The following is a 22,344-nucleotide window of genomic DNA, read 5'->3' as shown; positions in this document are numbered from 1 at the left end:
CCTACATCCCTAACATATATAATAGATAGGTAAGAAAAGCAATTTAATTTAAAACAAAGAAAAGGTAACTTATATTTTAAACTGAAGAAAAATTGAAACTCAATTATTTTATTATTAACAGTATTATTATTAATCAATATTATTTATCCTCGGTGACCACGTTGAGTTTCAATATTTGGTAGTGTACCAAATATTTAAGCTAACTGACTGTGTTCTTAGATGAGTAGAGCGTAACTGTTGCATTCACGTGTTTCGTCCGGTGACAAGTGTAACACATAAGTCAAAATGTATTGTGCTGGGTGGGCGGAGATCACAGTGTCAGGCTGTCAGAATTCTAGGAATTTATGACCTTGGCAAATTCCCAGAATGCATTAAACTATTGCTAGAAAGTTTTGGCTTTTACAATTGCCTCAAAGTCCATGGTACACGGAATTCCACCCCAGACATTGCGAGCAATCGACGATCTACCAAAATTGGCCTCGCCTTGTTGGCCACCCCTGCACTAGGGCAATTGAAAATGTTATGTTGTAAGTTTTGAAAAGTCCTGATTATTCAGTTTAGCTCTATTTGTCATTTTAAAAGTTTATCAATCTAAATAATCTTATTTTGCACAATAAAAGTATACTTTATTATTAAACATTATAGTAAGTTTTATAATGTATTGTTAAACTGTAATCCCATCAACCAAATAAAATTTTTATTTAGTATTACTATACTATCTTAGAGATATTATACTGATGTTATGGAGATTGGCTCTGGTAGTTAACGCATTGTAGCCACATGTGGCTCTCGGAAGGAAAGTGAGGTATTGAATGTTGCTAAACGTATATGACCTTCTCTTTCTCATTACCTTTCTCATCTCTCTCATGCACACACTGACATCAACCTAGCAATTCTTTTCTCTGAGTTAAGTGCCAGCGATTTCCAGAAACATTTTTAATCAAACTTTCTTGATATCGATTGTTTTAAATTGTGGTCCTGTTACATTTTTTATAATTATTTACACAGTAGGCTACTATGTATTTATTTTATTTTTTTTTACATTAACAATTTTCAAGATTTATTAATATTATAATTATCACTATAATATATTATTTAAATTGGGGAAAAAACTACTGTACAATAAAAATAGTAATTATAAATATATACTGTGGCATTATCTATCACAAAGTGATTAAATTTCGTCCATTTTGTCATCTTCAGAGCCGCTATCAGAACTGGAAGATGAACCAGATGATTTTCCTAAATTTATAATTAAATTGTCTGCATCTATGTCCAAGGGAATTTATCATTCTATGGCTTCATATATAACTCCTCTAACATGATGCACCACTTTTATCCAATCTTGATGGGTTACACTATTTATTTTTTGCAATCTAAACTCTTCTATTTTCGCCATTGTAAACATTTCATTATTATTTTTTACATATGTTTTGACATGACTCCAAACAATTTCAATAGCATTGAAGTGACAATAATAGGGATGCAATCAGATGACTTCTTGGCCTGCTTCTTTTTCTATCTCATAGATAGTTCTTGAAGGTTTTCCCCTCAATAATTTCCAAAAGTTGTCATCTGATCATTAAATGGTCTGCGTTGACTCCACACAAAACTAGCCAATCAATCAACTCATGTTTCTGATTAGCATTAGTTGCTGTTTTAACCAATTGTACCGAGTGATATGAAGCATTATTCATTACTATGATGCTACGCCATTTAACTTTTTTCAAAAGCGTTACTTTGAACCATTTTGTGAATGTTTCATGATTCATCTCCTCATGGTAGCCATTCATTTTCTTTGATTTAAACATTAATAGCGCTTCATTCACAAGCCCGTTAACTGTTCTGGTATGTTAGACAAAACTGAAAAACTGTTCTGGTATGCATAGTACCATCAAGAGTTTCATCTATCCATGGTTTTAGGTTTGAGTTGTTAGCATTAAACCCAAGTTTCATCTAATCAAACAATTTCATTAAAATTAACAGTCTTCATTTGCTTCAGAAAAATACTTTGATGAGCAAAAATCCTCTTTCAAATAAAATTTTCCTGCTATTACTTTTTTTGTACTAGAATACGATATTATGCAATACTTTTGGTAAGGACAAGTATTTTCCATAAAATAACTCAGCCTCCTGAAGAGAAACTAATAAGTTCTTAGTTACTGTATATTCTTCCTTTAAGTAGTAGTTGTAAAAGTGTCGGCAAATGGTATCAGCTGCAAATGTATCAAAATCAGTAACTAGAGAAATCTCTTGGTCGTTGTTTACCCGGTGTTGATAATTTGGATGAACCTTTCTGAACAGTTAAAGACTTCTCTTTAGTGATATTGGAAACTGTATTCTTAATCATTTTAATAGCAGCAGCAGTATGTTCTCTAACCTTTTGAAAAGGAATTAAAGGTTCATTCTTTTCTAAAATACTTTTTTGATTCATTCTTAAAAAAAAAGAAGTGTGTCTCACACTGTAGACCATTTCCCATGTTTGGTTATGGATCGTTACAGCTTGATCAAAAACTGCAGTCATGAACAGGGTGAGTGAAAGGCCTACTTCTTTTTGAAGTCATTGAACAACAAAAATTGATAAAACCAACAGTTAACTAATGATTTTTGAAAAAAATATTATATACATTCTACAGTATATAAAAATACTATGTAGAAAACATACAGTTGTTATGTACAGTCTAGTGTAATTTCTAGCTGTAATAGTACTTACAAGTACTGTTTTATATTACTGATGAAAATGCTATACAAATGCAAGAAGAGTTAAATACAGCACAGATTCTCTTCATGCAGTAGCTAGTCAATGACTGTGCCTGCTGACAGCATGGCGGTTCTATCTGACAATAGAATTACATATGTATGTGTTACTATGACCAGAGCCTCTTCCATATTTATGACTAAGAAGCTTGCAAACATGGAGACAGAGAGGTGCAGGTTGAAGCTGGACATCCTCGTATTAAATTAAGTAAAATGGCTTGAGTCTGGGATTCAGATTATCAAGGAAGGAACCTTGTACTTTTCTGGAGGATTAGATATTAACCATATGTATGGAGTTGCTGTGCTTGTGTCAACAGTAATAGCAATATCAGTTCTTCATTTCATTCCACTTAATCAAGTAATATTATTAAGATTACAAACGTCACACCGAGGTATAAAGATTCAGGTTCATGCACCACATATGGACAAGGATGATGAAGAGATGGAATCGTTCTATGATGCCTTGGAAGAAGCAATGAAACTTACAAAAAAAGGAGAGATAACACTGGTCATGAGTGAACTCAAATATTGGGCTCTGGTGCTGAAGGAGATATGGTCTTGGCGAACGAAATTAGTGAAGTCAGTCCTGAAATCACAAAGGGTGAAGTAATGTGTGCTATTAAACTTTAAAAGAATGGTAAAGCCACTGTTTGAGTTAGAGTTTATGTTGAAGTTATTAAAGTAACAGTTGAACGGGAATTGACTGGCCTCAGTCTCCTATCATTGTTCAATATTGAATCAGGAAATGATACCTTCTGACTGGTTAAGATCAACTTTCATACCACTGCCAAAGAAGAGCAGCTCATGATCATTGTCTGATTAGTTTGATGTCGCATGTATGCAAAACATTTCTGCAATTTACACACACCCGGGTATACAGGAAATGTGATTTACATATGGATCAGAGTCACTTTGGTTCCGAAATGGTGTTGCCACATGTGGAGCACTCTTCTTGTTTAATGTACTAGTGCAGTGGTGCAGGAATATGAATTTTGATGTATATGCCTGTTTCATAGACTATAAAAAGCCTTTGACTGTGTAAAGCATGAAAAGATGATAGAGGTTCTGAGATCAATTGGCACTGAACAAAATGACATGTGTTATCGGCACATCGTATTGGAATCAGACCACAGATGTCAAAACTAACCAAGGAACAACAGAATCAACTACAATCAGAAGTTTATCATCACTTCTTTTGTACAACATTTATTCTGAAGCAATTTTTAAGGAAATGTTGATGAAGGATAGCAGTGGGATCATGATAAATGGAAAGGTTATCAACAGTATCAGGTTTGCAGATGACACTGTTGTCACAGCAGCTGAACTACCTGTGCTTCATCACATGATAGAAAATTTAGTTCAGCGTGATGAGTCTGGCCTGTTTGTCAATGATTTTAAGACCACAGTTATAATGTTCTTTAGGAGGGAAATCTAGGCAACCCTATCAATAAAGGGCAATAACATCAAGCAAGTATCCTCCTTAAAATACTTGGGCACTGTGCTGGATGAGCAGTGTGATTGCAAGAGAGAGATAATATCTAGAATAGAACAGGCTAGGAGGCAATTTAATGGCATGAAGCAACTCTTTTTAAGATCAAATCTTAGTGTGCAGCTGAGAATCCAAACGATTTGTTATTACGTGTTCTCAATTTTTCTCTACGAATGTGAAAGCTGCATTCTTGATTAAAGTGTGGAGAAGAGAACTGATGCTTCTGAAATGTATCTGTATTGCTGTCTCTTGTGCATACCGTGGGTGCTGAAAATTTCAAATTTCTTCATACGATGAGGAAGCAAAAAGAACTGCTGCTCACTATAAAGGAAAGGAAGACTCAATATTCTAGGGCACTTTACGAGAAGTGAGAGGTACCAGTTGTTAACAACTCATAATTGAAAGAAGAAACAAAATTAAAGTCTGTTGGGTACAAGTATAGAGATAGAAGAACAATTACTAACATTTACAGGAACCAAACTGAAACAGTAATAATCAAAGAGCATAATAATAACTATATTTGTTTGCATATTAGTAATAAAAAAGGGAGTCATACATAGATGTTTTCTATCCCCATTACTTTTTAATCTTTAAAATAATTAAAAGTTATAAATCCACATTACCAGCAATTACAATAGACACTCTCTAGATCTTTCGGTTCCTAAACCATTGTCGGGAGAATAAAATATTATAAATACAGTCAAACAATAAAATGAATAAATAATCATATCTATGTGCTTTTCAACAGTTATACTGTTTTTGAATATGTAGTATTGAAAAAAATACTGTTTACCAGACAAAAATCAAAAACACTGAAACTGAAAAAGTGATGATGCAGGGTGGTCTTTAATATAGCCTACACTATCTGGTGGATATATTATGACTTGAATGTCATGCAGCAGGGACTGATTTTATAGTAGGTAGTATTTTTCAGCTAGTAAGTTAAGCAATCTCTTGCATAAGGCATCTATAGTGTAAAATTTTCTCTAATCTAAATTATTGCTTTTTTAAATTATGTAATTTACTTGTGGTTAGAGTTGATGGTTATTGAAAAAAAATTCCAAATTATCACTTTCAAATTTACATAATAATAGTAAATATAACTAGTAATTTAAAAATATTCAAACCACATCAAACATTTTAGTAACATGAAATAATGTATTGCCACTACTAAGGCTTTGTTTTACTGATCTATGGCAGAATGATAATATTTTTGCCTTTTATTCAGAGATTTCTGGATTTAAATCTCATTCAGAAATGGTATTTTTTACCTGCTACAAAATTCAATCTCTTTTTAAAAAAAAAAAATAAATAATAAAAGTAGTAGTACAGCAGCTTTGTTTAAGAGAATATAAAAAATTTAAATAAAAATAATGTTTATTGTTTACACTTTTAAATAACACAAAAATACAGTCATCTGATTTTATGTTTGTAGATATATTAGACAGACATTTTGCTCTTTTTATTTATATTTTATTAATAGAAAAGGGGTTTTCTTCTGTGTTGATTACTAAAACTGGAGCAATATTGGGTAGAATATCAGATAATTTTAAAAAGATAGAATTATTAATATTGAACAATATTATTAATATTACATTATTTATTATTGTATAATAAATTATACATAAAATTAGCATTTACCTTTCTCTTATAGCAGTAATACTGGTCTGTAAGTGAACACATAAAGATCCAATTAGACCTGCAATTGTACCCATTAAAAAAAATGCAGGGAATTCCAGGAGAGTAAAAGCAATGTTACTGTCTTCTAACTTTCCCAAGTATAAGTAGTGCTCAGTACCAATCTGATCTATAAAATTTCAACAAAATGTAACTGAAAACAGGCAAATAAAGTTTAGTTAAATAAACTAAAATAATAACATTAAATAAACCAAATAATCAGCAGTGTGTGGAAACTGGTTGAAGTATATATTCACGTGCAAGGAAGCTCCAAAAAGTTCCTGTAATAGGTTTATTAATAAAAAAACCCGTACATTAAAAAGTTAACATTTCCTTTCAAGTTCTTTTCTTCAGTAGCAATAAGTTTTGTCCTTAAATCATGAAAATATTTCTTCAAACCGATTACTAAAAATCTCCTTTGAAAAATGCTTCGTCATGTTGATGATAACATTGTTAATGTCCTTGCATCACTTACCATTTGGAATGATGAAACAAACAAATATCATCTAATACTAATAGTCCAAGAGCTAGAGCCGAAAAAACTGGTTTGATATTTGTGGTGAACGAAATTTATTGGAAATCAATGTATTACTAAGGTATGTTACGGATCCGAGCGGGCTGACAGTTTTGTTGGTAGAGGAACAGGTATGACAGGTGAAAGGTGCTATTTTCCCGGGAAATCCTACTCATCGATATGGTGCTTGAAAATTTGTACAATGAAAGTTAACAATGTACTAAATCTATGTTCGAAAGGGCTGACAGGTAGGTTGGAGTGAAGAAGTTGGCGGACAGGGGTAAAGCTGGCTTGACCCACCAGGTTGGTTTAGTGGTTAACGCGTCTTCCCAAACCAGCTGATTTGGAAGTCGAGGGTTACAGCGTTCAAGTCCTAGTAAAGCCAGTTATTTTTACATGGATTTGAATGCTGGATCGCGGATACCGGTGTTCTTTGGTGGTTGGGTTTCAATTAACCACACATCTCAGGAATGGTCGAACTGAGAATGTACAAGACTACACTTCATTTACACTCATACATATCATCCTCATTCATCCTCTGAAGAATTATCTAAACGGTAGTTACCGAAGGCTAAACAGGAAAGAGAAAGAAAGAAAGGGGTAAAGCTGGCCAAAATTTCTGCAAAAAAATTTTATCGCGTAATGTCAGCCAATTGAACCACTTGTTCCTTAACATTTAGTAATGCATGAGCAAAAATCGCTGATAGCTTGGTTGGTACGTAAGACAGCAAAATGGGGTTATATTGTCGCGCGCCCATCTGTGCATTACGTTATTATTATATTATTTATATATGAAAATATATAAAGTATATAATGAGCTATTTAGTTACCAACAATTCATGAACTTAAATAAATAAATCAACAAACAAATAAACAAATTTGTTATTCGTTTATATTTAAATTAGTTTTTTATGCAATAATTGAATTTCAGCTTATACAATTTCGATACTTTCGTATATTATACGAGAATAATAGGATACACGGTACCGTTAGTTATCCAGGTATACTCACAAGCATTATTTTAAAGAGTTGGAGCAGATATTTTGATGAGCCTTTTTTTGTCCCCAACAAGAGTTTGCTGTTTATTACCGATCAATCTTTCTCCTAAGACAAATCAGTAATTTGTGCCATACTGGTACAAAGGTTAGAAACAGCTAAAGAATGTGGGCAAATTGAAATACAATCAGTATATGATTTGGCTATTGCTAAAGTGGCTTTAAATACAGTTTGAAGAATGGACACTTATTGATCGTATTTTTATTCATCCAGGCGAATTTCATTTATTTATGGCTTTAAAGAAGGCCCACGGGAAATACATTGACGGCTACAGTCTTTCGACTCATAGTTTCGTCTGGGCTTTTAGCCAGTTGCTTGTTAAATGTATTTCTTTCCGATAAACAGCGTCTATATCCTAACCACCTTGGTTTCCCGAAGGAAATCCTCGACGGACATATCCATTAATGGATTTTGACCGTGCACGGCTTTGTGGATTTCGGGCTCCTCTACCCTTATCGCCCTTGGCATATCATATACCAATATCTGCGGCCTCCACTCGACCAGCAACTGAGCATTCTTACCAGAATTATTTACCTTTCCTGATAAATGAAAAGTAGCCCTATCAGAAAAAAAATTTATTAATATAATTGTCATCATCTTCCAAAATGATTAAGCATGGTAATAGCAAGATTCTTACAAGCAGACCTATCCTCTTGTATGCTTGCCTGAGATTAATGAAGTTTGCAAGGAAGTATTTTTAAATACTTCCGACGTTCTTTACCAGAACGTCGGCCTCCAGCAGCTGCTTCGCATGCCGCTCACTTACGACTTCCAAAATGACGTCATGCTACCTTGTTTTTGTGACCCGGGAGACTTGGATCCTTTCTCTCCTCGGATCCAGAACCTTAAGGATTAGCTCCATCGCTACCTACAAAGCCCCCGGACCAGGTTTTATTGGAACCACCTTGACAATAATCCGAGAGAATAAAATGCTATCCAATATTGCTCCGATTTTAACATAACATGAAAAGGTCTCTTTTTATAAAAGGTTGGAATGTAATCACAACCTGTTAAAGCATGAAAGCCAGGTAGAGCTTTGCATAACATTTTTGCCGAAATTTTCATATAAAACAGCATAACAAACAACAATAATCCTTGCTCAATTGTTCAACTCGAAACATTTAAAAATACTTCCTTGCAAACTTCAATAATCTCAGGCAAGCATACAAGAGGATAGGTCTGCTTGTAAGAATATTGCTATTACCATGCTTAATCATTTTGGAAGATGATGACAGTTATCTTAATACATTTTTTCCAATGAGGCTACTTTTCATTTAACAGGAAAGGTAAATAAACAAAATGCAAATGTAAATAAAATGGAAGTGCATAAAATGAGTAACGCCATAGAAGACTGCACAAAAAAGTTAAACAATCTCTAATGTTATTATTATCAGTACCCCAAAACTGTAGAAAATGTAAAAATTATCTCACAGTAAAATTTAATTTTAACCACAAAAATAAATAAATAAAATATATATTGACAAAAATTAAGAAAAAATAATTTATTCTGTGAACACTAAAATACAGAGGTTGAAAAATTACAAAAATAGGGTTTAAAAGGATCCCATTGATAACAACCACAAAAAAGTTATGAAAACCACCATTAACATTATACATTGAATTTATTAACCATAGTTTAGAAATAAAAAGTACTGATATGTTCACGATTGCAATGATAGGCTAATGCCTAATACAGCTATCTTACTTTTTTTATGAGACAGATTTCATAGCACAAAACTGACCAAACCTGACTGGGATTCAAACCTACAACCTTCCTACAACTTATACTTTTTAATAAAAAGTATAAAAATACTATCACTCTACCATAAAGATAGATGGGTATTGTTTTTACAAATACTATTTATTGAGAAATAGATGTTTTAAATGCACAAGACAAATATTTTAGAAATAAAACAGTTGAAAAATATTTTCCTAGTGGTAGTGTAAAGAAAATTCACTTAAATTAAAATCGGAATGACTTTTCCACAAAATTAGAATATCAACCTAAGAAGCCGATTCTCATTTTAGATTTTGGATAATTCCTTATTTCTAAATTTTTTAATTTCATCATTTGTTAATTCCTTCTTGGCTAAGAACTAGCAAAAAGTGATACATTCCACAATTTCTGAACAATAAGAAGACAAAAACCATATTATAAAAATATCTAATTTATTGAAAACAAATTAGAATGCTTAAAGGACTGGGAAAGTCAAAACACACAAGAATGTGGTGATGGTATTCATCTACCACCACAGATGTAGAAAGTTTAGAATCATAAAAAGTGCAAAAAGTTCAGTAATAGCTAGTCTTCAATGAAATGCGTTTCAATATCTAGCATCACCAAATAATTTTTAAACATAATTTTTTTAATTAAATAAATAACTATCTTACCAGTTTTGTAAAAAGCAGAAAACGTACAATTCATAACAGTAACAGCAAACATTGTAGAAAGGAAAATTCTGAACAGCAGTTGTGGATTTAAAAAGCTAACACTCTCTTCAACTGAAAGCAAAAATCCTCCTGCAACAGTGTAATTTGACAGTTATTCAACACTCATCCTGGTGAAAGTGTAAAATCTATTCCTAAAATAAATATAATAGTTTTTAAGTGGCTCCTGAAAATTTGAACCATAAATTTCATTGTAGAAGAAACACTGAGCAAGACAAATAAAAATTTATTTTAAAGTTATTGAAACATAAAGAGAATAGGGTGTCAGCGAGTGTGTTGGTGCATGCACATATGTTCAAAGGCCAATTTTTCAGTTTCAAAAGTGGTATTTTGAAACAAATGGTACCATTTTATAAAACATAATTCTTTTAGAAGCTAACTAAAGATCTTTGTAAGGCTTTGTCTCGAAGATTGTTAAGTATGACTTTATAATAAATCAAATTTTCATGTTTTGTATCGATTTTTTTTAAAAACACATTATTTGGCTTAACATAAACAATCAAATCAAATATTTAAATTGAGGAGACTATCAACAAATTGCTTAAAAATATATTTCTCCATGCTATTCTGTTTTGTATATGTGTAATTTTATTTTACTATCTTTTCATGATCCTAAAAGTTCTGCTGAGAGATTATGAGGTACCCCAAAACAAAATTCATAGATTTTAAGTAAAAAGATAAAATTTAATGTATCTAACCTTGAGCTACAATTTTAATTAACATATTCAATGTTTCTTAATTAAGTGAAATTTATTGCTTTTATTAAATACAGGTTGTCCATAAAAGACCTTTACAACTTAAGTATAAAAAAAAATTATTACACTACCTACAATTCAAAATTGTAGATAGTATAATAATTTTTCCTGGAAGAATAATTTATCCACAGTAAGAGAGATCATACTTTGAAGTCTTTTCTTGATATAAAATTCACATGCATTCAATAGTAGATTACTGCCAATAAACATGCTCCATTTGGATGTACCAAATTTGTACCATTGGTAGCATGTATATTGGCTGTAATCTATGTCAAGTGTGATGCATATCAGCATCAATTTTTGTAAATTGATTGATGATTCTTGCCTTCAAATCTTCCTGTTAGCAACCCAAGAGTTATAGATACAATCTTTGACGAAACCCCATATAAAGAGAGATTGCAAGGCATTAAATCAAGTGACCTCTGAAGTCAAGCCAAGCTGCTGAACCACCATAACCAATCCAGTTAGAATATTTGTTGTTTAGAAATTCATGTTGGAACATTATGTTAGGCTGTAAATCCCACAGTTGAAGTGGATAACATTTTGTAGCATATTAATGTTGTAGTTACAACATTGTTCATAATGGGCCAATCACTCTGTCACTTGTTACGCAACACCACACACTCACTTTTGGATGGTCTCTAACGTGCTCAGCATAGTAATGTAGGTTTTCCAAACCTTAGATTATGAAGTTTTGTTTATTTACCTTTCCTGATAAATGAAAAGTAGCCTTATCAGAAAAAAATTTATTAATATAATTGTCATCATCTTCCAAAATGATTAAGCATGGTAATAGCAAGATTCTTACAAGCAGACCTATCCTCTTGTATGCTTGCCTGAGGTTATTGAAGTTTGCAAGGAAGTATTTTTAAATGTTTCCAGTCAAACAATTGAGCAAGGAATATTACTGTTTGTTATGCTGTTTTATGTGACCTGCAGTACCATTTCATATTTTTGTTAGATATACTTGGTTGAACATAACCTTTCTTGTATTCAGCACTTCCCATGGTCCTAAACTTCTTATACCATACATGAACAGTAGTGGTGATGATGGTGATCTGTCATACTTCACTCCAACTTACATTGGAACACTTTTCTGCGAACCACTCAATCTCATGCCTTGAATATTCATGGCTATAACTAAGTGAAACAAGCATGACTTCTATTGAGATTATAAGGGAACAATGTTCACTTCCACATGACCAATCTTCCACATGGCCATCTGTGAAACCTTTTGAGTAAGACTCTTAAATAAAACCTGTCCATAACATCTGCGACCTTTATTTAGATTGTTATTAATATTTATTTTATTGTTATTAATGTTATTTTCTGGTCAGAAAACAACTTCTTAATAAAGTTAATTCCTCAAATTAATTATCTTTACATAGAAAGTTGTTGGAAAAACTAACATTAAGAAGTTCTCATGAATGCAAAGTTTGGTTATAGGTGTACAATCTGTTTTAAGAAATAATATAGTCTATCACAATCAATTCAATGTTGATCAACTAGAGGACAGAAAACTACTTATTATGTTGTAGCTATAATCACTAAAAAAATGTTTGCTTACCACTAAGGTCCTATGTTACCAGCTGATACAAACAGCTGCATGGAAGGCTAATTATTGTCCAGTTATGTGGAGGGATGAAACCAGGACATCCAGTTAGAATGATCATTATTCTGATTAATACTGAGCTCCAATTTAGCCAATCACAAGTTTTCCATCTCTGCAGTGAGACTATTATACAAGAAGCATGCCAGGCTTGGCCAAGGCAGTGACCCAAGAAGAAAAGTTAGAAGCAGAATAAGAGTTAAGATAAAAAACCTGTTTGCTTGTATGGTGTGCTGGGAGAGACTTAAGCAGCAACCACTCCATATGTCATGAAATATTCTGTTTACAGGTATCATGAGTGATATGAGTATTAAGTAAATGAATCAATTTATTTCATTATTAATTTTAGTTGCAAATTAGAGGGTAAAATTACTGATATTCAAAGAAAATCATGCATCAGATTGGTTTACTTAATTGGTACATTAGAAAGCAAAATGCAGAGTTTAGAAGAGCTCTGGGAATTAATGGAAATGAAGAAAACAATTTAGAACTTAAGATAAATTTAAAATGTTTCTAAATTTCATCAATGAAGTCACAAATTTTCTGTATGGTGTACAGAAATGTGTTTCCAGTATAGTAAATAGAATCACAACTGATAAGTTAATTCAACTTTATTACAAAATTAGGCTAAAAAATCATTTAAATGAATCTATTAATTTTAAAATATTGATTTAGTTAATCTCCACTATAAAAAAAAAAATTGTTTGTTAAAATACTTTTTTAAAGCAAAAATTTTTATTGCTTCTTCTTTGAGATATTAGAATTAAGTTTACATCTAGAGTAAAGTACTGAAACATTGTGGCATTGTTTGATTTCAAAGTATTTGATATATTTCAAAGCTATTAATCTAACTGAACTTATAATACATACTCTAGTTACAGTACATAGTGTTTGTAGATCTTAAACTCAATAACAAATGATAAAAATATATAATTATCTGGAACAATAAAAATAAATACAGCAACTAGCATATTAGAAGAATTGCTACAAAACAATATAGATGGAAATCTCAAAGCATAGGTTTTTCCAACCCACACCAAACAATAAGATGGTGAAAAAACTAGTTTTAAACAAATTTTTCTGTTTTACGACATATTATGAAAACTACTGGAGATATGCTTCTGGAACTTGTTTTATTCAATCTTTCAACTCAAAAAACATAAGAAACAATCAAGTTTATCTCTTAATTTAAGTTCCTAGAATTTTAGTATGGTTTTATTTCACTCTGCCCAGGAGTCAGGGGAAAATATTTTGCTACTCATAACTCTGTAACAAAACATTTCCAGACCCACATTTATATGACTGTTGTTTCATTATTTTTGCTACCAGAATGAGCTTAGAAAGTGCCTGTAACATTACATGAATCACTCTGTATAATTAAAAAAATCCATGTAATAAAGAAATGAACCGTTCTTGCTGAACCGCATGACCTAAAATTTTGAAGTTGTATTTTGAATTTTACATTATCAAATCTCTAATAAACAAGTAGAAAGGAAATAAAAACATCAGAATTGCTATAACAATTCCAATAAATCAAATACATATTTTTATTATTAAACTGCATTGTCTTCATTTTTAAATTGCATCACCCAATCTGATTTAAGTCCAATCCAGTCATCTTACTCTTCTTACAGGTTTATTTCACTCTAGGCTAGCTACCTGTTCAGGTACAGTAAATTAATTTCAACAAGCAAAGAGCAGATTTGAATTTTGGTAAAAAATGTTGAAAAAGAAAGTATGATTTTGAATTACTGCAAAAACTGTATTCTGTACCTGGATGAATATAAGTGGAACTTCAAAAAATTATGAAACAAAAATAAACCGATATGATGTCAGTAATTATGTAGTATAATTAGATAACTTGATTTCAGATACAATAATGGAGATTAGATACAAAATAAAAAGAGCATTTACATCTCAAAATTGTTATAATAAAAATAATATTTTTGCTCCAGTTGTTAAAAATGAACACTTATTTTATTAAAAAATTACTCTGCATACAATGGTTTGCTGCATTTTATATTAATAGTAGTCATTTAAAAAAAATAAAAAATAAACAATAGTTTACCAATAGGTGATCCAAAAGAACCAGCAATTCCACTACCTACTCCTGCAGCGACTAAGTCTCTTAATTCAGAATTATTATGAAATGGTTTGCATAGATTACAAACATATGGTAAAGTAATTATTACTTCACCTAATGCTGCACTAATATGAATCATTGGTCCTTCCTGTATATAAAAAATTATTAACAAAAATTAATTAAAAATATTTCTCCACTTGCTGATTTTCAGAATTAACTTTTTTTAATAATAATCAAATTAAATCATAATTTTTAAATTGATGACAAACATTTATCTTGGTTAACTAAAATAAAAAATGTATGAGATCATTTTTTTTTCAATGACAGAGAGTAAGTAAAATATATTTCTACAATTTAAAATGTAATTAAATGATTAGATTAAAAAAAAACAAAAACATTTGTTTTGAAGGAGCAGATATCTCTGGGAAAGTGCTCAGTGGAGACATGTAAATATATATATATATATATATATATATATATATATATAAGTAGTAAATAACCTACAGAAAAACTGTAATTATTTAAATGAATTAATATATTCTACTGATGGCATACAATTATACCTTAAGAAAGTAATAATAATAATGTATGTAATCAGTATTCATTTAATTCAGTTTCATTGTACTATTTCTTGACATGAACTCACTGAAAACCCAGTTTCTTTTATTATCTCACAAACTGTTAATTTGATCTCACCAAATCAGTGACTTGAGGAATATGTGTGTCCATTGATATTGATGGTCTTCCTGGACCAGAGGTAGCCTCTTAACCACTATTAAAATACCTTTATCACTCATAATATTGGGCATGGCTCACAGAATCCTCCCCATAAGCCTCTTCAATTATTCTGTGCATTTCAGTAAACATTTTGCCCAGTTTAACACAAAATTTCAATGCAGCTCTTTGCTTGTGTGTAACTCATCACAAAAATCGTCCAAGGTACTAAATAAAAAGTAACCCAAATTAAAATTATGTGAAACCTAATCATTGTAGGCATATGAAAATTGTGGATAGTTATGTTATCCAGTGATGCCAACTGCACATCCCAAATAAAACTCTAAGCACTACAGAAAAAGGTTCAGACCACCGTGGCAGAATGGTAACATATCAACCTTTTATCCAGAGGTCCCGGGTTTAAATCCTGGTCAGGCATGGCAATATTCAAAAGTTACAAAAGTCGATGCCTGTATCCCATAAAAAACAAATTTTGATTATTTTTTTTTTAGCAGACATCATAGACTACCTCATACAAGTTTAACACTACTAATCTTATAACACAACAAGCATCAGCATACTTTATAATTCAACATTAGTATCCTTCAACATAACAGAGCTCTACATAAATATCCCAATCAGAAAATTTCACCATTCTTGAACAAAGCACAAAACACTACTAAAGGAACACAATCCTGGAAAACCCATTTCATAAATAATACCTGCATTACATCACAAATTAATATTCTAAAAATAATATGAATGAGACAGACTAGTAGTTATGTTTATGCTCATGTCAATCGACAATGAGAATTATGAAAATATTGCATTTAATAAATTTGGTTCAGTTAGTTATTTAAAAAATTAATAGCTTTGCTTAAACTAATCGCTTCACAAAAAATAGTTTAACAAAAACAATGGACAAGAGTGACAATGAAAAATGGAATAAGCTGTTTCATGCTTAGAGCATCCTGACCCTGTACGGGAAGACACTCTCCATGGTGACAGTCAGTTGCCACGCACCCCCTCCATACCTAGCCCTTATGGACTTTACCAGAAGTCATCTTCAGAACCTCGGCAAAAGGCATTTCTCAGCCTTGCTCTTGCCTCAATCAGGATGTCAGTGATGTGAATACTTTATGTGATATTCCCATCAGTGTATTACTAGGAAATAAACTCTTTAAAACAAAACACATCTATGTCGAGTCTTTAATAACACTGAGTAACATGAAGAAACTGATGTTAATGCAACTATCTGCTTGATAAGTTAGAAACTGAGTTCAACACACAACCATAACATAAAATAAAACAAGAAATAAAAATAAACATAAAAATAAAACACTATAAAAACATCAAATCTTATAACACAAGAACAACAAAACCAAAACACAGGAAAGATCAGGTGGAACCCTAAATTCCCTTGGCAATCTGTTCTCTTGCTAGGTACCTGATGAAATTTTCAACAATTACCTGTACAACTCGGTTTTTTCAATCTCACAGAGGTCTAATGTCGAGCTGACAAATAGTCTCTGTGTGCATAAGTTCGTATTTTAGTGTATTTTGTTCGTAATTTACATGGTATGTGTCATCTAGTTGTCCACAATCTGGACACACACCTGAATCCACTAGGCCAAATCGCTGGAGTCTGTCTCTGAAGACACCATCACCAGAAAGAAATTGCGTTGAGCTCTTAATAATAAATATATCCCGATAGCTTTTAAAGCTTAGCCTATCTGCCCAAACAGGCAGTGCATATAGCATAATTGCCTTCCACATACCCTTATACAGGATACTCATAGTCTTAAAATTAAGACCCCAGTCAGATTCATAATCTTCTTTTCTTACATTAACAATACTATGTATTTAAAAAACAAATTAAAACTGTTTTAAAGATTAATTTCACTGCACCAGATTCACTAAAAACTTTTCATATTTTTAAATCACTGTAAAACATCATCATGAATAACAAAATTTGATATTTTTTATGTTTTAGAATCTGAGAACTTGTTTGTATTAATAAGCAATGATATCAAATGCTCACTTTTCCACCAATAATGCCAGATGTGCATGTACATATTGTACTTATAGTTTTGTAAAAAACAACAGAAAGTGAAAAAATATTAGGAACATCAACACCATTTAGAAATGCAATGCAAAGTCCAACTCCACTTCCAGCTGCAGTAGGCTAGAACAAAAAAAATAAAATAAAAATAATAATTAAAACAAATTTTTTTTTATTATTTATTTATTGATTCATTTTGTACAACAGAACAGTTACTTGAACCTTTGTATATTGTACTTTGGATACAAAAACTAATATGTACATATACGTTAACAAATACAAATCAATAGCAAGTTTACATGTATGTTATAAAAAATGCAAGTTATGAATCTGTGCATAACATAAAAATAATAGTAATAAAATATCCAAAACAACTTTAATAATAATAATAATTATAAACTCAAATACAACAAAAATAATAATTAGAGTTTTCATTATGGTAATTACTGAGTGATAACTTTAATAATAATTTTAAATATATCTAAGTAGTAGTACATCATATTTTCACATTTACATCTTATCTCTTTTATCCAATTACATTTGCATTATAATTTAAATAGAATTGCTGGTAGTTATACAACACTATCAACATATAATAAATGCACAGGCAAAAATAACCTCAATAGAGATTTATATCACTATCAAACAATATTGATTGTTTTTAATAATTTCACATTTAACAATTACATTTTTACAATTAAAAAACTCGTAAATGAAAATATACAAAATTAAGAACACAATATTAATACTAATACATTTTAAAAATAAATAACATTACTACCAGGGTTATAATTACGACGAAAGTTAAAGAATAAGTTTAGGAAGTTTTTAGTTATATTTTTATGTTTCACCTCCACCACCCTTTATTGTAACCTTAGCACCCCAAACGAATAAAAGTGGCTAGGCAGTAAGGAACCAATTGCAACTGAACTAGTAAATAAAAAGGGAAAAGGAATTAAAGAAGGACTAAACTAATCCAATAAGGGATTACACACTTCTAAGGATAATAATCCATCGCTACGTAATCCTCTCAAATTTTTAAAAATGTCTTATCTTCCCAAAAGCTTAGCTTATCCTGAAACTTCACTGCAATGCTGGTATACCGCTCAATCGGAGACATGATGGAACAAATCAGTGTCACAAATTGCCTAAAAGACCTCACTAACCTGGCCTGGTTTGTAAGACAACTTGCTAATGCGTTAGAAGTTTATTGTGTAGTGCTTTATAAAAGAAAACCATATCAAAGTATGTTATTCTATCAGACAATCTGGAAAGGTCTAATTGCCTCAACATATCTTCTCTACCAGTATCGACAAAACAATCTTTAAAATTAAAACGCATCCAGTTCAAGAATCTATTCTGAACACCCTCAACCAGATCTGAGGTAAAAGTTTGTGTATTATTCCACACTATGGTCGAGTACTCCAAATGACTCCTCACCAAAGATTTGTATAAGAGATTACAAGTGGAAATATTGTTAAACTGTCCACAAATCCAAAGGACAAGACCAAGGTCCTGGAGTGCTTTATTGACAATCTTGTTAAAATATTCGTGAAAATACAATTTCGTGTTAAATAAAACCCAGAGGTCCTCAACTAATGTTTCAGCGACAATAGCGTGTGCACCAATTCTATTGCTGAAAATCGAGTTCAACATTTTACAAGATAAAGTCAAACGTTTGGTCTTCTGAAAATTTAAAGGCATACAATTGCGGTTTTCCCATTCAATAACTCTGTTAATATTCGATTGTAGCAACAGGTGATCCATACTATTCCTGATTTGACAATATATGTATATATAATACAATGACAATATATATATAATACAAGTGATGAGGCATCTTGTCAAAAGCTTTGGTAAAATCAAAATATATCACACTTGATCACTTCATCCCTATGCTCAACTGCATTAACTGAATCCTGTGAAAATGCGGCTAAATTAGAAGCTGGTGAGCGATCTTTAATAAATCCATGCTGAAATGACGATAACATCGGGAGAACATGGATATAAATATGTTTAAATAGAAGATTTTGAAAAAGGTACCGAGGACAGAAACAGATCTAAAATAATCTAGGGAAGGGACACCAGGCTTAGGTACAGGAGTAATAACTGCGTGCTTCCATAGGGAAGGAAAAGAAGAAGATGACAGGCTCCAATTAAACAGGGAAGCCAAAATAGAAGAAAAAATCTCATTCAAACCTTTGATAACGAACATGGGAATCCAATCCAAGCCGACCATCGATTTAGCGTTAAGATTGTTTATAGCACTAGATACTATGAGAAGAAATGGTGAAGTTCTTCCTTCAGCGTCACATGTGTTAACCTTCAACCGACCTAATTTGCCTGAAAGAGCATGTCCTAGAATTCATCGTCTGGATTTTCGCGCATTTATCCCGCAACCTATGCGATGTTTCAAATGTCAACGTTTCAGACACACTGCAGTCAGATGTGTAAGACAAGAAATTGTGTGTTGTGTGCGCGAAGTTGAAACTCATGAAGGCGATCCATGTAAAGATCTTCCTGTTTGCATTAACTGCAAAGGGAATCATAACAGTCGATCAAGAAACTGCCCTGTACATAAACTGGAGACGGCAATTCAGGAAGTCAAGATGCTGCAGAAAATAAGCTACCATGAAGCGAGGAAAATCATTGATAGTAGAACTCCTCGACCAACAACGACATATGCTGAAGCAGCTGCTGCCCCTCTGTCATCCAAAGTTAACATGGAGCAGCTACTTTCCACGCTTGCACAAAGCCTTGCCACTATGATAGAAATAATCATTGAAACAAAGACTGAATCTAGGCTGCAGAAGGAAATAATTACAGCTCCGAAAACTCATTCGCAGATGGACGTTGGGATGGATCACCCTCCACTGAAAGAAATAACAAAACCTGTGACCGTGGTACCACCAACTGATGAGCATAAGGACAAAGTAACATCAGAAAAAGCCAAATCTATCAACCTTTGACCAGCCATAGGGCGAGGGAGGGTGTGGCAAAGGCACAGAAAAAACGTGAAGATAGTCCGATGGAGGTGGTATAGTACCAGGCATAGAAGTTATTGAACAGACACCCACGGAACCTCCAAAGCCCAGAGGGCATCAAAGGACAGTACGAGTGCTTCAGCCAGGCCAAGTGTATCACTAGAGATTGAGTCGAGTTTGGAATCAGTAACATCTATGCTGACTGCTCTGTCTAAATTATCATCACCTGATGTCAGCCGCAGAACATCGTTGGTATCTGAAAGGGGGGAAGATGCCATATCCGACGCTTCAGACACATTGTAAGCTGTAAGAAGGATGGAGAAAAACTCAAAAAAGAATGGCTGAAAGGAAAGCCTGGGAGGTAAACTAACTAACATCAATCAGTATGTTAAAGAATCAAGTTTTATTCATAAAGTTTTTCTTTATTTTGTTCGTGTAAATCAGGATTTAAGTGACAGTGTTTAGGTTTGTGTGAAATGTCACAATTTAAGCTTACTTTATTATTATTTTTTTTTTGCTTTTTTTCTTTTGATGTGGGAAGGGGCTAATGACCAAAGTAGTCGATGCCCCTGAAAACCTCAAAAAAAAAAATAAATAAACAACACAAATAATCATATTAAATGAGTAATATTTAAAAAATGCAAATAATACATAACCACTATGACACTGTTAATTTATTACTGCATTTCACAGCTATGGAATGAAAATCCAGCGGGAGATTCCCATTTGTTTTCAGCTGTGCAAACAAAGAGTGAATCTAGGTCATAGAAATGTTGCAGCAAGTAGCCACATTTTAAAATATTTCCAAATTCCAAAAAGGTAATGTGTTGGAACATGTGTGGAATGCAATTGAATTAAGAAAATGTACAAAAGATGAAGCAATTGGAAAAATTTTCCAGATTAGCACAATGCACACTATCCATTTCCAGTAACAAATAATAACTCACTGAGAGAGTTTTTATCAGTTTGAAAAAATTAATTATCTATCTTAATAAATCTATCAATTAGGTTGAATTAATCACATAGATCATAATTATGATAACTGTAGCAACACAGTGTGGTTACATCAACTTCAGATGGTGTTTTGCATGTACTAAATGACTAAGCTGCTGATATTAATTTTTTTTTAATCATCAGTCACCTGACTGTTTGATGCTACTCACCAGTCCTTTTATGTTGTAAGTGAAATACCAATTTACACAGAGACTATACATTTGGAGTAATGTACTGTGTTCCTGTACATTGTAGAATGAAATGATAAATGGTATCTTAAATATGAAAATTCATTTTTACATTTCAGATAAGTCATGTATAAACTTATGAAACTTTGATTTTGGGAATTCAATTTTCTAATGACAATGTTCTATGTGAATTAAAGTGTTAATTGACACAGCAATCATTATTTGCTACACAGAATCCTCGATTTATTGAGAAACAAATAAAAATGCAACTAATCTCAGGTTGGGTATTAGTTGGTTGGAAAGGATTGCTAAGAATATGAAACTTGGAGGACACTATTAATGTAGATCAATATTGTAAATTCTTTTATGAACTTGCAGTGCCAGTGACCTAAATGATAACACAAACATTCATTATACATCTGTAGCAAGAGAAATTTTGGTTTGTGACATAAGAAGGCTAGGAAGGAGAGGATTGACAGAATGACCAATCTATTCCCCCTAACTTACAGCCTGTGACTACTGGCTCTGGAGTTATTTAAAGGAAAAGATTTATACCTGGAATTCATAAAAAAAATTGCCATGCTGCAATTAAGAAAGAAACTCTCTCCATTTTGGTGGTTGTGTATTGTAAAGCAATGAATTGTAATTGTCAATTATGTCTGGATTTGAGACAAAAGCAAGCATTTGAGACAAAAAGTGAAACTGATTAGTAATGATCTTCAATTTAAGGAACTGACTTTCCAAATAGCACTGTCATCACACATGCGATAAAAACTGGTCATATTTTATACTATATATATAGTATAAAATAGGACCATCATATATATATATATATAATGTAGACACTCGCTTAGAAAGTGATGGTTCCACAACATCTGGAATCTCTCAATAGTATTCTGGAAATTGAATGCTGGGTAAAAAGGATACATGCTGATAACCAAAGTCAAAGTTCATTATTATTATTTGCTGAAATTAAAAATCACTGGGTGGAATTTCACTGCATACTGTCAGTATT

The 22,344-nt window shown here is 32.1% G+C and overlaps 1 protein-coding gene across 1 annotated transcript in view; it reads right to left on the bottom strand.

Annotated features, from left to right (window-relative positions):
* LOC142330433 (H(+)/Cl(-) exchange transporter 7-like) overlaps positions 1 to 18,505 on the bottom strand; it is a 55,930-nt gene extending 37,425 nt beyond the window's left edge. The window contains exons 1-5 of the mRNA XM_075375669.1: positions 18,401 to 18,505; positions 17,144 to 17,287; positions 14,374 to 14,536; positions 9,885 to 10,013; positions 5,888 to 6,053 (exon numbers count right to left, since the gene is read on the bottom strand). Coding sequence (XP_075231784.1) covers positions 5,888 to 6,053; positions 9,885 to 10,013; positions 14,374 to 14,536; positions 17,144 to 17,287; positions 18,401 to 18,505 — 707 coding nt within the window. The remainder of the gene's footprint in view (positions 1 to 5,887; positions 6,054 to 9,884; positions 10,014 to 14,373; positions 14,537 to 17,143; positions 17,288 to 18,400) is intronic.
* Positions 18,506 to 22,344: the final 3,839 nt, after the last annotated feature.

This window comes from Lycorma delicatula, chromosome 9 (genome assembly GCF_047948215.1).
Source record: "Lycorma delicatula isolate Av1 chromosome 9, ASM4794821v1, whole genome shotgun sequence".
In the NCBI taxonomy this organism is placed as follows: domain Eukaryota; kingdom Metazoa; phylum Arthropoda; class Insecta; order Hemiptera; family Fulgoridae; genus Lycorma; species Lycorma delicatula.
The sequence above is the reverse complement of the archived record's forward strand: the minus strand, read 5'-3'. Positions and strand labels throughout refer to the sequence as shown.